This window comes from Aulostomus chinensis, chromosome 4 (genome assembly GCF_037954235.1).
Source record: "Aulostomus chinensis isolate RoL2024-O1b breed Wild chromosome 4, RoL_Achi_v1.0, whole genome shotgun sequence".
Classification (NCBI taxonomy): Eukaryota; Metazoa; Chordata; class Actinopteri; order Syngnathiformes; family Aulostomidae; genus Aulostomus; species Aulostomus chinensis.
Window position 1 is genome coordinate 9,702,087 of NC_141323.1, and position 11,899 is coordinate 9,713,985.

Consider the following 11,899-nt stretch of genomic DNA (forward strand, 5'->3'; position numbering starts at 1 on the left):
ATAAACACGAGTGTACTAGCAGTGTGTATAAACACTAGTGTATGAACACGAGTGGACTAGCAGTGTGTATAAACACGAGTGTACTAGCAGTGTGTATGAACACGAGTGGACTAGCAGTGTGTATGAACACGAGTGTACTAGCAGTGTGTATGAACACGAGTGGACTAGCAGTGTGTATGAACACGAGTGGACTAGCAGTGTGTATAAACACTAGTGTATGTACACGAGTGGACTAGCAGTGTGTATAAACACGAGTGTACTAGCAGTGTGTATAAACACTAGTGTATGAACACGAGTGGACTAGCAGTGTGTATGAACACGAGTGGACTAGCAGTGTGTATAAACACTAGTGTATGTACACGAGTGGACTAGCAGTGTGTATGAACACTAGTGTATTAGCAGTGTGTATGAACACGAGTGGACCAGCAGTGTGTATGAACACTAGTGTATTAGCAGTGTGTATGAACACGAGTGGACCAGCAGTGTGTATGAACACGAGTGGACCAGCAGTGTGTATGAACACGAGTGTACCAGCAGTGTGTATGAACACGAGTGTACCAGCAGTGTGTATGAACACGAGTGGACCAGCAGTGTGTATGAACACGTGTACAAGCAGTGTGTATGAACACGAGTGTAGTTGCAGTGTGTATAAACACTAGTGGACGAGCAGTGTGTATGAACACGGGTGTAGTTGCAGTGTGTATAAACACTAGTGGACTAGCAGTGTGTATGAACACAAGTGTAGTTGCAGTGTGTATGAACACTAGTGGACTAGCAGTGTGTATGAACACGAGTGTACCAGCAGTGTGTATGAACACGAGTGTACCAGCAGTGTGTATGAGCACGTGTACAAGCAGTGTGTATGAGCACGTGTACAAGCAGTGTGTATGAACACGAGTGTACCAGCAGTGTGTATGAACACGTGTACAAGCAGTGTGTATGAACACGAGTGTAGTTGCAGTGTGTATGAACACGTGTACAAGCAGTGTGTATGAACACGAGTGTAGTTGCAGTGTGTATGAACACGAGTGTACCAGCAGTGTGTATGAACACGAGTGTACCAGCAGTGTGTATGAGCACGTGTACAAGCAGTGTGTATGAACACGAGTGTACCAGCAGTGTGTATGAACACGTGTACAAGCAGTGTGTATGAACACGAGTGGACTAGCAGTGTGTATGAACACGAGTGTAGTTGCAGTGTGTATGAACACGAGTGTACCAGCAGTGTGTATGAACACGAGTGTACCAGCAGTGTGTATGAACACGTGTGTACCAGCAGTGTGTATGAGCACGTGTACAAGCAGTGTGTATGAACACGAGTGTACCAGCAGTGTGTATGAACACGAGTGTACCAGCAGTGTGTATGAGCACGTGTACAAGCAGTGTGTATGAACACGAGTGTACCAGCAGTGTGTATGAACACGAGTGTACCAGCAGTGTGTATGAGCACGTGTACAAGCAGTGTGTATAAACACTAGTGGACTAGCAGTGTGTATGAACACTAGTGTACTTGCAGTGTGTATAAACACTAGTGGACTAGCAGTGTGTATGAACACGGGTGGACTAGCAGTGTGTATGAACACGGGTGGACTAGCAGTGTGTATGAACACGAGTGTACCAGCAGTGTGTATGAGCACGTGTACAAGCAGTGTGTATAAACACTAGTGGACTAGCAGTGTGTATGAACACTAGTGTACTTGCAGTGTGTATAAACACTAGTGGACTAGCAGTGTGTATGAACACGGGTGGACTAGCAGTGTGTATGAACACGGGTGGACTAGCAGTGTGTATGAACACGGGTGGACTAGCAGTGTGTATGAACACGGGTGGACTAGCAGTGTGTATAAACACTAGTGTACTAGCAGTGTGTATAAACACTAGTGGACTAGCAGTGTGTATGAACACGGGTGGACTAGCAGTGTGTATGAACACGGGTGGACTAGCAGTGTGTATGAACACGGGTGGACTAGCAGTGTGTATAAACACTAGTGTACTTGCAGTGTGTATAAACACTAGTGGACTAGCAGTGTGTATGAACACGGGTGGACTAGCAGTGTGTATGAACACGGGTGGACTAGCAGTGTGTATGAACACAACTACTTGGTTTCGTTTAGTGTTCCTTTTCTCTCCTCATCAGTTGCAGTGATGACCCAGTGCACTCGGTCCAGTGCCCCCTGCTGTTTGAATAAATTCTTGTTGACAGCAGTGATTTGGTGTCCCTGCCTCTTGCATTCCCACTCTCACTGCATGATGTTACGCTGGCGGCCTCCGACCAGAGGTGGACATAATGCACGTACACATGCACACACACACACACGACTGAGACACACTAGTGTTAGTATACACACAGTACAAGTTTTTAAACATCCACTTGGACTCTTCTGAACTGAATTGGATTCAGAGGATCAAATGTACTATGATGGACGTAAATCTCCTTAATTCATACTTTATCCAGATTTTATTGCTCTGATTAGAACATCAGGGAGTACTGGAAGCATTTGACACTGATAATCTTGAATAATTGAGAGAACCTAGAGTCACATTAGTTTATTATAAAATAGCTCACAAGACGGCTTGGAGTCGCAGAATTTATTTGCACATTTGAGACACAGAACCAGCCTGAGGACCTGAAATGATGCTGGGACGGATGTTCTAGTGCAGCTGGGTTACCCTTTCCACATGTCAGACGCCGTCATTTGAAGCCTACGGGCGGCGCTGCACCGCAGTGGTGACACCAGAGAACCTCTGGTCACTGCTGCATGGGACCCAAGTACCGCTCGCAGGTCGCTGGTCTTCCCGCCAGTGGCGCCACTGCTGGTAGGAGCAGCAGCAGCTGATGTGTTGTACAGCCTAATCAAAATAAATTGCAAACAACAATGTGTCTTCCCATCAAGTGTATTTAAATATTTAGTGCCTCTGGACATTGAATTGAATGCTTTTAGGGCCTTAATTTTTGCAAAATCTATTCAATGACTTCATTTATTTCTTCATGATGATCGCAGGTTTTGTCCTCATATTTGCCAAACACTACAGTGGCTTTAGAACGGCGTTTGTGATCTGACCTCAACTTCCTGCTCAGTTTGTTCATTTTCATAGTAAAAGTACAGATCAGCTGTTGGCAGCTGTCTCACTCAGTTTGGGGTTTATTGTTTTAAAAACATGACCATTGGACAGTTGCAGCGTTATCAGAAGTGTTGGAACTCACCAACATGTCAGCCCCAACTATCAAGCCACATTTGGCACTTGGTGGCTGTTATTGTGGACCCTGCATCACCTACGGGTCACGTGAAGGTCACACTCATCTGCGACCTCAGCAGCCGCCATCCTCAGTGGAACAAATTGACTTCCACTTCATTGAAGGTGAAGGCGAGCAGAAGAAACCAAAAACAGTCACCAGAGCCTGCAGGTGCAGGAATTCATGTGTGGCACAAAGCAGCTTTAAATGCATCGGAATGTGTGTGTGTGTGTGTGTGTGTGTGTACATACTGAGGTTCATGTGGTTGGGAGGTTTGACTGTTGCTGCTGAAGTAGCTCATGACACACCTACAGCCTTCATCATACAGAGCCCTGACATCCTTTCCTGATGACTACTTCCTCTCCCGATGCCAACTTCCTGTACAGCTGTGAGAGCTCCTCCGGTGGAGGCATCTTTGACTCAGGGGTGCAGGGAACATCAAAGTCTGACGACACCTGAGACTCAGACACCTCCTCCAGCTCTGACTGGATATTTAGGGCGTCACTGCATGTCTTATGAGACGCCACTGTGGTCCCTGAGTCTCCTTGACCCCGCCCCTCCTGTTCCGGTTCAAGGATCAAGGTGTTGGGGGGACAAGAGTCCTGGTTCTGGGAGGAATGACTGGACAAGGAGGCCGACAGGGTAAGACTAAAGTTGTCTTCAGTGTCTAGGTTTTCTTCTTCACTGAACAGCTCGGGGGTCTGTGAATCGGTCGGCCTGGAGGGGGTGGAGCTTGGGACAGAGCCGCAGGATTGTGATTGGCTGTTGAGGCTGTTCTGGCTGTCAGTCAGTGTCTCAGTTTTGAAGAAATCCTGCCATACTGGAGGATTGGAGGAGCCACAACCTTCCACCTCAACTCTCACTGTCTCTGGTGTGTTATTCGTCTCCTTCGAGGAAGTGTTTACTTCCTCTGTCTGCTCATCCTCTTCCTCCTCCTCTTCATCATTGGACTCGATGCAGTCCATGAAGTTGTGAGCAGCTGGCTGCGTGTCTGTGACCACCAGAGGTAAACACTCCTCCAAACACACAGGGGGAGCTGCAGCCTGGAGACTCTGAGCTGGCACTGAGATCAGAGGGAAATGACTAAGTTAGTAGTTAGTTCAACTAATCAGCAGTTCAGTGACTAAAACTGAACGATGGTGGAGCGAAGATGGAATGGTGTTTTCACAGGGCTGAAAAAAGCAGGTCAACATTTACCACCCTCCACTTGCTGGTTCAGTGCCCTCTTCTTCCTCACAGGTGCCAGGTCGTGCCCATCGAACAGCTCGTCGTTGCTGTCCAGATCTTTAAATGACAGGTGTTCCTCTAGTAAATGACTCAACAGGTAATCAACACAGCCACCTGACTGGCCAACCATCAGGAGAGAAAAAGGAATCTTGGCTAACAGAGGACATCAGAGGAGGAATCAGGGTACAGCTCCACCCACTAGTTACGGTGTGTTTGAGGAGCAGCTGTCGTGGTCACGTGGGCGTGTCTCACCGTATGAAGGTGGTTTCTCCGTGCCGTGTTTGAGGACTCCCAGTGGTTTGTACATGAAGGCCTGTTCAGACGTGTTCCTGCTCATCTGCTTCAACCTGTTCAGACACACAAGTCCAAGTTAGCGTTGCAAGTAGAGACAGTGAACCCACCGGGCTGAGGCCCCTCCTACATGTCTGACAGCGCCGTGGTGGTCAAGGACACTGCCAGAGTTTACATGAAGAATCAACTCTCATCAGAACTTGGATGCAGGAGAACCAGAGAGGGAAGACTCACAGCTGTGTGACCTCACTGACAGTCTGGCCAATAGGGATGACACTGGGGTAGATGTAGACGGGCCGCAGGTAGGACAGGAAGTCTTTAATCTAAATCAGAGACACACAACGTGTTGTTGAGCAATAAAAGCAGTCCATCAGACATCAGGACACTGTATCAACACACCAGCCTTCGTATCAACACCACAGGGGAACTGTGCAAATATCCCCGGAATAAATTTTGAATTAAATAGTTCTGACTCAGTTTGTGCGTTGTGCTGTCAGAATGAAGAGAACACTGGACCACCAACAGCCGTTGTGTTTTAGCTTCCAATAGTGTGATGTCATTTTATGAGGTCCTTGCCAACACAAACGAATGGACAGTATGAACCTGCAGGAAGGTGAGTGTGACTGAATGTAAACATGCACCTCTGAGTAGGAGGAATGAAAACTGAAGCAGGCCCTGAAGGAGCTCCCTCCTGTCCTAGGAGACATGACAACACAGAGAACTCATGAACCAAACGCCACGACATTTATCATCAATCCTGACTCCTGGTTAATTATTAATCTACCATCCCACTGCCAGTTAGTAGTTACACATTGACAGTTGGGAATTTTCCACGGTCACTTTTGAGCCTGCTGTTACTTTATTATGACACTGGTTTTCCTCGTTCTCTCTCCGAACCACATGGTGGATGGTTTGATGCTGATGATATGGAGGGGAGTCCCATCAGATGCGGTGCAGCCACACGGCAGCCGGTTGCCCTGGAAATACTCCTCATCCTACACACACACACACACACACACACACACACACACACACACACACACCGAGGTCTATGTCTACTCTCAGGAAGACAAGTGTTTGGATGTTCCCAAGTCCAGAGGTGTGGTGGTGAAGTCCATATTCAGACAACAGTCTTTAGTGAAAGTTCTGGCTAAAGTTAAGGTGAAGGAAAGTGTGTGTGTGTGTGTGTGTGTGTGTGTGTGTGTGTGTGTGAGAGAGCGACTAACCTTTGGGTGTCGGCAGGCGTGAATCTGAGTGTGGCGGTCGGTGGTCACGTAGCTGAGGATCTCTGGCATCTTCTTGAACATCACCAGGTTGTTGACGTGAATCTGACATTCAATCCTGACATTAAAACACGAACACATTTCTGTGTATGTTTTGTGAATCTGTACATGTGCGTGTGTGTCACCTGTGTGTTGAACTCTTCTCCCAGGTTGGTGAACAGGTATTCATATCCATACGCAGCTTTACAGTTCAGCCACACCACATGATACGGACTCCGCTGGATCCAGTCTCCCACCAGCTGGGAGATCCCGTTCAGACACGCCTCCTGCACATGACGTCAGAAACAGACGCTGAACTACGCGCTAATGATCCCTCCTCCTCCTGAGCATCACCCAGTGTTCTCAGCCACGACACCTACCCGAGAAGGAATCTGGTAGAACCGTGGGTCATAGAAGGTGGAGTCCAGATAAACACTCTGAATGTCCTTCACTCTGGGTGAGACACGATGAACGTTACTCAACTGGTTCGGTTCATGTCTCATAACCTGAGAGAAGATGTTCACCTGCTGCCCGAGTGAAGATGCTCCATCCTCGAGGTGTCTCCAACAGCCAGCCGGAAGTCCCCCGTGTACAAGACATTCCCCCGGGAACCCTCAAACAGGAACCTACACAGACACACACGTATACACAAAAACACACACACCACTACTGATGCTTGTCTTTCCTGCCAGATTATTGAATCATTACAGGAAACATTTTCCAAATCTTATTATAAATTGCATATTTCCCCTTAAAGCAAGTAGTTAGAGTGTGAATGTGTTCCATAGAGTGCAATGGAGGTGAAACCTTGTCGTCCTCCGCTTTATCTGGTGGGTCCGGGTTGCGGGGGCAGCAGCCTCAGCAAGGAAGCCCAGACCATCCTCTCCCCAGCCACTTAAACCAGCTCTTCCGGGGGAATCCCAAGGCGTTCCCAGGAGAGCCAAGAGATATAATCCCTCCAGCGTGTCCTGGGTCAGCCTCGGGGCCTCCTCCCGGTTGGGCATGCCTCCCAAGGGAGGCGTTCCAGGAGGTGTCCTCACCAGATGCCTGAACCACCTCCACTGACTCCTCTACCTGGAGGAGCAGCAGCTCTACTCTGAGTCCCTCCTGAAGGACTGAGCTTCTCACCCTGTCTCTAAGGGGGAGCCCAGCCTCCCTGAGGAGGAAACTCATTTCAGCCGCTTGTATTTGCGATCTTGTTCTTTCGGCCATTACCCAAAGCTCATGACCACAGGTGAGGGTTGGAACGTAGATTGACACGTAAATTGAGAGCCTCACCTTTTGGCTAAGCTCCCTCTTCACCACAATGGACTGGTTTAGCATCCACATCACTGCAGACGCCGCCCCAATCCGCCCGTCAATCTCCTGCTCCATCCTACCCTCACTCGTGAACAAGACCCCGAGACACTTAAACTCCTCCACCTGAGGTAGGACCTCCCCCCCGACCTGGAGTGGGCAAACCCCCGTTTTCCAGCTGAGGACCATGGCCTCAGATTAGGAGGTGCTGATTCTCATCCCAGCCGCTTCACATTCAGCTGCCAACTGTCCCAGCAAGAGCTGGAAGTCGTGGCCCGATGGCGCTAAGAGGACCACGTCATCTGCAAACACAACATCCAGAGCCTTGAGATACCCAGGGCGGATCTCATCCACCCCCGGAGCACTGCCACCGCAGACTCGCTTAAATGCCACAGAAGTCTAACAACTGAACACCACTCGGGTTCAGGTCGGGCCTGCCGTTCCTCCCTATCACGCCCTTCCAGGAGGTGAAACCTGATATCGGATTTTGCATGAGGCAGCAGACTCATGCTGCCCTGTGGTGCAAACACTACCTCCTGTGACCACTAGGTGGCTATGACTTTCCTCCAGTTTGCACTTGTCTTCAGGGAATCCTCATCAATCCAGTTACTACTTCAAGCACCATCAAATACAAGAAGCAATGACGCTAAGAAGAAGTTCTACTTACATAACTGAGCCAGGACAGTGACCCGCAGGAAGCAGCGTGACCAGGAGCTCCTCCTTCTGTCAAACACACACCAGACGAGATGCTGTAAAGAGGGTTGGGAGAAGCGAAAGCTCCAAGTGTGTCTGTCTTTACCTCCCCAGACGCCTCATCCACCAGTGAGATCTGAGTCGGGCTCTCCAGCTCCAACGGAACCTGCCGCACATTAATCAAGACTGAGAAACACAGCTCGAAAACAAGTCAAGCTGAACTAACGCGTGGTTTCAACATGTCAGAAAGAAAAAGCGTGCCTGTCCAGTCTAGTTATAATATCTGGTATTGATTTGGAGTCTCTGGGTCACATGACCTGTGAGCTAGTGAAAAAAATAAACAGGAAATTTTGTGATTTACATGAAAATATGTAGAGTGGGGTTTTGTTTTTTTTGGTCCAGTGGTTCAATTACAGCCTACATTCATACGTGCAAAGCCAGCGATCCATGGAGGGAACTCACAATGTAATCCTGCCAGAAAGCATACTTGGGATTACTGAGCAGAAGTTCCTTGGTCACGAAGGAGCAGTAAAGTCTGACTGTACGACTGGAAACAAAGAAGAAGAGCAGTCAAGATACACAATACAATCATGAGATCACTACTCTTACAGGAGTGACAGTTAGCGTCTTCCTTTGCTTCAACAATTCAGCACACGCCTAATTAAGTGTTTCAAGCCCTCTACTGCATGATAGAAGGAATAGAATTCTTAAAACCCACTGCTCTAAAGTATTAAATGTTTAACACAGTGGAATATTTTGTGACATAAAACATCAACATAAATGTCATAATTGTAAAGGTGCATTTTATTTTCAATTAGTCGCCATATCAGCTGATATTAGTGCGTTTCAATAATCAGAGTCAGAGTGTCCGAGCGCTTGAGTTCACCCAGCCAGCCCAGGACTGTTCCACTGGCTTCAGATGATTGCAGCAAATCAGCTCTGCGATTTAGCGTGTTTCTAAATTTTGGTGTTATCAGATTCACAACCAACATCCTGCGTCATACATCGATCATCTCCACGCATCAGCGGGGATGATTACAGTTACACGACACATTTATTTAGGTACCATATACCTAACATAAGGATGGGCAGTTTAGTGAAACCGTTATACAGATGTGCCAAAAGGGGAAAAATAAAACATAAAAGTAGTTTTCAAAGTTGGAACTGAATACACTATTTTTCTTTCTTTGTCTTAGCATTGTGGTTCGTGGGGTCGTGTGTTTCTTGCACCACTAAAGTAAAACGTCCTTCCTCACAGGGCTGGGTGTATCGATCTAAATATCAATAGCATCGATACCGAGGTGAGTACCGGTATCAGATCAATATGAGCGTGATGAGACTGACACTTTAATTGCACTTTGTCTTCTACACGTCAAGCAAACTACTCGGATTTCCTGGAGATCATCCCAACAAGTTGAACAGCGCGCCTCTCTCTCACCCTCTGCTGCTGGCAGGTGCACTTTGCTGCTGCCACCCCGTTTGCCGGAGAGCGGAGGGTCAGAGCACTGAGTGAGAGCAGCCGTGACCGTGAGGGGAAGAGCAGCTGTGTGGAGCTTTTTCACTGCCACATGTGATGTGTGCAATATACTCACTTGCCACTGTGGCAACACCACAAACTTGCACAAACATATAAAAGTAGCTCACCCTAAACTCCAAGCTGCAAAAGGAGTTGAGGAGGAGGGGGAGACCCCCAAACCCAAACCAGACCCCCGACACAGAGTCAGAGGTTTTCAGTAGAGGCTTTTCAGCCAGAAAATCGGGAGTATCCAGGTCATCTCCAGCACAAAGTTATGCTTTTCAGTGTCACAGGTGATCAGAAAGGCCATTTAACGGACTGATTGAACTATTATTACACTGTTATTAGGGGAATTATTTTATTAGTTTTTATATTGTTAAATTGTTTTATATTGTAGTTAGTAAAAAAACAAAAAATGTGTGTCCTGTCTTTTATCATAATCATGATCAACTAACTAAAGGCAAAAACACAAAATTATTCAATGATCATAACATTTCAAGTGGAAAGTATCAGTATCGGTGATACCAGCCCTGTATCCCCAGTGTCGCCCACCCTCACTTCCCAATATTGCACAGTCAAACCTCTCTGAGACCTGGAGTTCAGCTTCCTCTTCAGCATCGGTCCCTTCAGTCCCTTCATGTGGTCTGTCGGACAGAGACAAGAGAAAAATACCGAAGTGACGCGATGAAACCGTGGTCGATGCAGATTTTGACTCCACGGTGATGCTAGCTTGCTAGCTAACCTTTGTGGCAGTGGGAGAGGAAATATGCCCGCGAATGTATGTTCTCCCGGTCGAAGCGGTCCAGAGAAATCGTTGGATATTCCTTCATTCGACCAGCGAACGAACTCATTTTGACGTCTAATCTCTTTGGCGTGTCGTCATCTAAGTGTCTCTACGGGAGGAATGTGGTGTGGATGTTTAGGAATCGTCTCCCGGCGTTTGATTGTCCCGCCCACCGAAGTCCTCTTCTTCCTTATGTTTTCACGGTACAAGCGCAAAGCCGCCATTACCGCCACCGACTGTTCGAGCTGACTGCGGAGTTTTCGACCTTTCGCGTGAAGACGAACAAACTACATGTTTGCATCCGTCCTTTCCTCAAACACCAACTCGCCTCTGCCTTTAATTCTTATCCACATCCCTGAATATAGGCTTCTAGTATTACTCTGGCGTCATCTACCGCCCTCCAACACAGAAGAAGAAAGTTCTCAGTAACCAGGCAACCGAAGAGAAGCTCGTGCGTGTTTGCTAACTGCCGTCTCCCGAGGCCTCTGAAACAACAAACCAGTGATAGTAAAGGGCGAGTTGTCATTAAACAGAATTTTCAGACGTTATTGGGGAAATGTGAGTACATGTGACTGTGAGTTTTTCTTGGCGGACAAAATGATCTTTGACTGACACGAAATCGAATTGAAGAATGTTCTATTTTAATGTCTAACTAAAGGTGAATTTTCTGTTATGATGTATTTTTTTGTTTTACCTTTTGTACATTGATTAGTGTCATGTCGCTACTTCGGCATACATTGAAATACAACTAAAGCTACTTATTTTTATAAAATTGAGATTTTACAGTTGGCAAGCCCCCATGTGTAAGTGTCTACTTGACACCAAAAAATTGATTTGGATCAATACATTTCTCTTGCTAATATTATAAAATGACAGAATTAAAATTATACAATTGATTTGAATGCATTTTGATTTAAATGTCACTTTAAAATAACAAATAAGACACCACCAATGACTTGATATCAGCTTCATATGTTGACCGTTGACCTCCCTGCTCTCTAGATGTTGACATACGTACCTGACAGCTCCTGGTCAACGTCACCGAACTCAAGGAATTGAGCAAAAATCATTATTTTTCTGTATCAGGAAAATTTTACTTAACTCTGCTAAGAAATGCAACCAGGGAAAACAACAAGAAAACAATAACTAGAACATAGTGAAAGAGAATGAGTACACCAAATTGAAAAGAAAAAAATGTTAATATGCAAACATGAGAAGATGAATGATGGAGCCAAGGGTGTGGAGAAACATGCAAAGATAAGAAACACACAACACTGTGACATCTTCCAGCGTCACCATCATGTCCTGTGCTACTGATACCAACGCCAAGCCTAAATCCATGAGCAGAGCAAAAGGCTGGACGGCTGAGGTGGAAAACCTGTACAGGTTCCAGCAGGCTGGGTACCGAGACGAGCTGGAGTACATACAAGTCAAACAAGGGGCTTCGGTAAATATTCTGATCTCAGTCGCAATGCATCCCTACGTCACAGCTGGCTTTTGACCACCAAAGTCCTTCCAGTTCCTCATGAGTCCCAGTGGACTTAAGTCAAAATTTGAAGGAGCTCCTTTCCAGTGTTCCTGAGATGCGGCGCTAA

The 11,899-nt window shown here is 46.9% G+C and overlaps 1 protein-coding gene across 3 annotated transcripts; it reads right to left on the reverse strand.

Annotated features, from left to right (window-relative positions):
- Nucleotides 1-2,555: 2,555 nt before the first annotated feature.
- Nucleotides 2,556-10,779, reverse strand: dclre1c (DNA cross-link repair 1C, PSO2 homolog (S. cerevisiae)). 3 transcript variants are annotated; one of them, XM_086201635.1, is made up of 15 exons: nt 10,263-10,776; nt 10,113-10,164; nt 8,467-8,551; nt 8,111-8,170; nt 7,979-8,034; nt 6,540-6,641; nt 6,396-6,468; nt 6,162-6,302; nt 5,980-6,081; nt 5,612-5,748; nt 5,395-5,449; nt 4,988-5,076; nt 4,715-4,809; nt 4,433-4,615; nt 2,559-4,298 (listed from the first exon to the last, which is right to left on the reverse strand). In XM_086201635.1, exons 1-15 carry the CDS (start codon nt 10,369-10,371, stop codon nt 3,556-3,558), a joined length of 2,082 nt encoding a protein of 693 aa, XP_086057761.1. In that variant the 5' UTR covers nt 10,372-10,776; the 3' UTR covers nt 2,559-3,555. The 3 variants fall into 3 exon arrangements, with proteins under 3 accessions (XP_086057763.1, XP_086057761.1, XP_086057762.1); XM_086201636.1 differs by having other exon boundaries at nt 2,561-4,298; nt 4,433-4,519; nt 10,263-10,773; XM_086201637.1 differs by lacking the exons at nt 5,395-5,449; nt 5,612-5,748 and having other exon boundaries at nt 2,556-4,298; nt 10,263-10,779.
- Nucleotides 10,780-11,899: the final 1,120 nt, after the last annotated feature.

Bases quoted from the DNA above. Each gene is read 5' to 3' on its own strand.
- dclre1c (XM_086201635.1), bottom strand. From the start codon at position 10,371: ATGAGTTCGTTCGCTGGTCGAATGAAGGAATATCCAACGATTTCTCTG. The intron at 6,469-6,539 runs GTGAACATCTTC...TGTCTCACCCAG, and splicing joins CATCTTCACTCGGGCAGCAG to AGTGAAGGACATTCAGAGTG. The intron at 5,450-5,611 runs GTAACAGCAGGC...CATGTCTCCTAG, and splicing joins AAAACCAGTGTCATAATAAA to GACAGGAGGGAGCTCCTTCA.